The following is a 1,504-nucleotide window of genomic DNA, read 5'->3' on the forward strand; positions in this document are numbered from 1 at the left end:
CATACCTGTCCCCGCAGGAGACAGGAGTGACCCCAGTCTGTCCTCCAGCTTAAGAAACCAAGGGGATAGGGCCATGTGGTCAGGTTTTCAGCCCTTCGGGCAGGGCGGGATTGTTGGGAGCTGGCGCAGGGAAGGGCCTGCTGTCTGTCCTCAGCACAGGGGCCCTCCCGCTGGATGCTGCAGTGCTGGCAGAGAGAAGGGTGGTTCTGATGGGAGACAGGGTCCCGGTTGGAGAGGGAGGAATAAAGACCCCCTTGAAGCTGGGAGAGCGGACTTTTTGGATGGCAAAGGGCCAGGGAGCCCCACCCCCACTACTGGAGCTGATGCCCCTGCCCCTGCCCCTGCCCCTGCAGTGCACCATGTCCCTCATCTACCTCACGGTGGGAGACTTATTCGTGCTCATCAAGTACTTCAGCTTCAGCTACTGGTTCTTCGTGGGCCTGTCCGTCGCTGGCCAGCTCTACCTTCGCTGGAAGGAGCCCGAGCGCCCTCGGCCTCTCAAGGTACAGTCGGCAGCACCGGACCTTTTCCAGGGTGCCTGCTGCCCAGGCCTGCACCCTCTGGGGCCCCTCATCTCTTGCACCCTTCATTCCAGCTGAGCCTGTGTTTCCCCGTCACCTTCTGCTTGTGCTCCGTTTTCCTGGTGGTCGTCCCGCTCTACAGCGACACCATCAACTCCCTCATTGGCATCGGGATCGCCCTTTCTGGTGTCCCTGTCTACTGCCTGGGGGTTTACCTGCCAGAGGCCCAGAGGCCCCTCTGTATCCGCAGTGCTGTGGGTGAGCTGCTTTCTGGGCCCCCTCCCCACCGCCCCCCCTTGCCAATTCCTTACAGGCCATGCCCGTTGGTGCCACCAGTCAGGACAGGGGTGGGTGGGACCAGCAGGTGCTCCCCCACCGTGTTCATGAGAGCGACCCCCCCACCGACCCTACCCGCCTGTTGATTTTGACACGGTCCCTTTGGTTCTCACTGGAGTCTTAGGGGTTCGAGCACTGCCTCCTCCCAGTGCCACCCATCTGGGAAGATGAGGCACCCTGCTCATGTGGACATGCTATTGAGGGTGGGAGAAAAGCCTGCCCAGGGCCCCCTGGGGAACCAGAGTTGTGTTTTGGGTCAGCCTTGTGGTGCTCCTGGGGCTTTGGCCTGAGCCTCCTTGTCACCTGTGTCCCTTCAGCGGCCATCACCAGAGTCACCCAAAAGCTTTGCTTCTGTGTCCTGACTGAGCTGGATGTGACCGAAGAGAGAGGAGCTGAGAGGAAAATGGAATAGAGACCAGAGGTGACTTGCAGTGCCCGCTGTGGGAGGGTGGGGTCACCTGCCAACATCTATATACCGACAAGACTGGGGTTGGTGGGGTGAAGGGAGTCACCTCTACACTGGAGGCCAGCCATCCTGAACTAACGGAGCCTGCTTGCCCACATGCTAAAGGGCGGAGGGCCACTGGCCTGCCCAGCTGGCTTCCTAGCTGTTGAGGAACGGTCTGAAAGTAGGATTGCGGGGGGGG

General features: G+C 60.9%; 1 protein-coding gene across 2 annotated transcripts in view; it reads left to right on the forward strand.

Moving 5' to 3' along the window:
• SLC7A6 (solute carrier family 7 member 6) overlaps window positions 1-1,504 on the forward strand; it is a 48,058-nt gene that overhangs the window by 36,154 nt on the left and 10,400 nt on the right. For both annotated transcript variants that reach the window (XR_006680394.1, XM_045293643.1), the window contains exons 8-10: window positions 354-503; window positions 596-779; window positions 1,175-1,278. Coding sequence is in view for 1 of the 2 variants with exons in the window: in XM_045293643.1 (XP_045149578.1) it covers window positions 354-503; window positions 596-779; window positions 1,175-1,269 (429 nt within the window). In the remaining variant the exon portion in view is untranslated. The remainder of the gene's footprint in view (window positions 1-353; window positions 504-595; window positions 780-1,174; window positions 1,279-1,504) is intronic.

Source organism: Echinops telfairi, unplaced genomic scaffold (genome assembly GCF_000313985.2).
Source record: "Echinops telfairi isolate 266 unplaced genomic scaffold, ASM31398v2 ScPeMD7_2291;HRSCAF=2852, whole genome shotgun sequence".
Classification (NCBI taxonomy): Eukaryota; Metazoa; Chordata; class Mammalia; order Afrosoricida; family Tenrecidae; genus Echinops; species Echinops telfairi.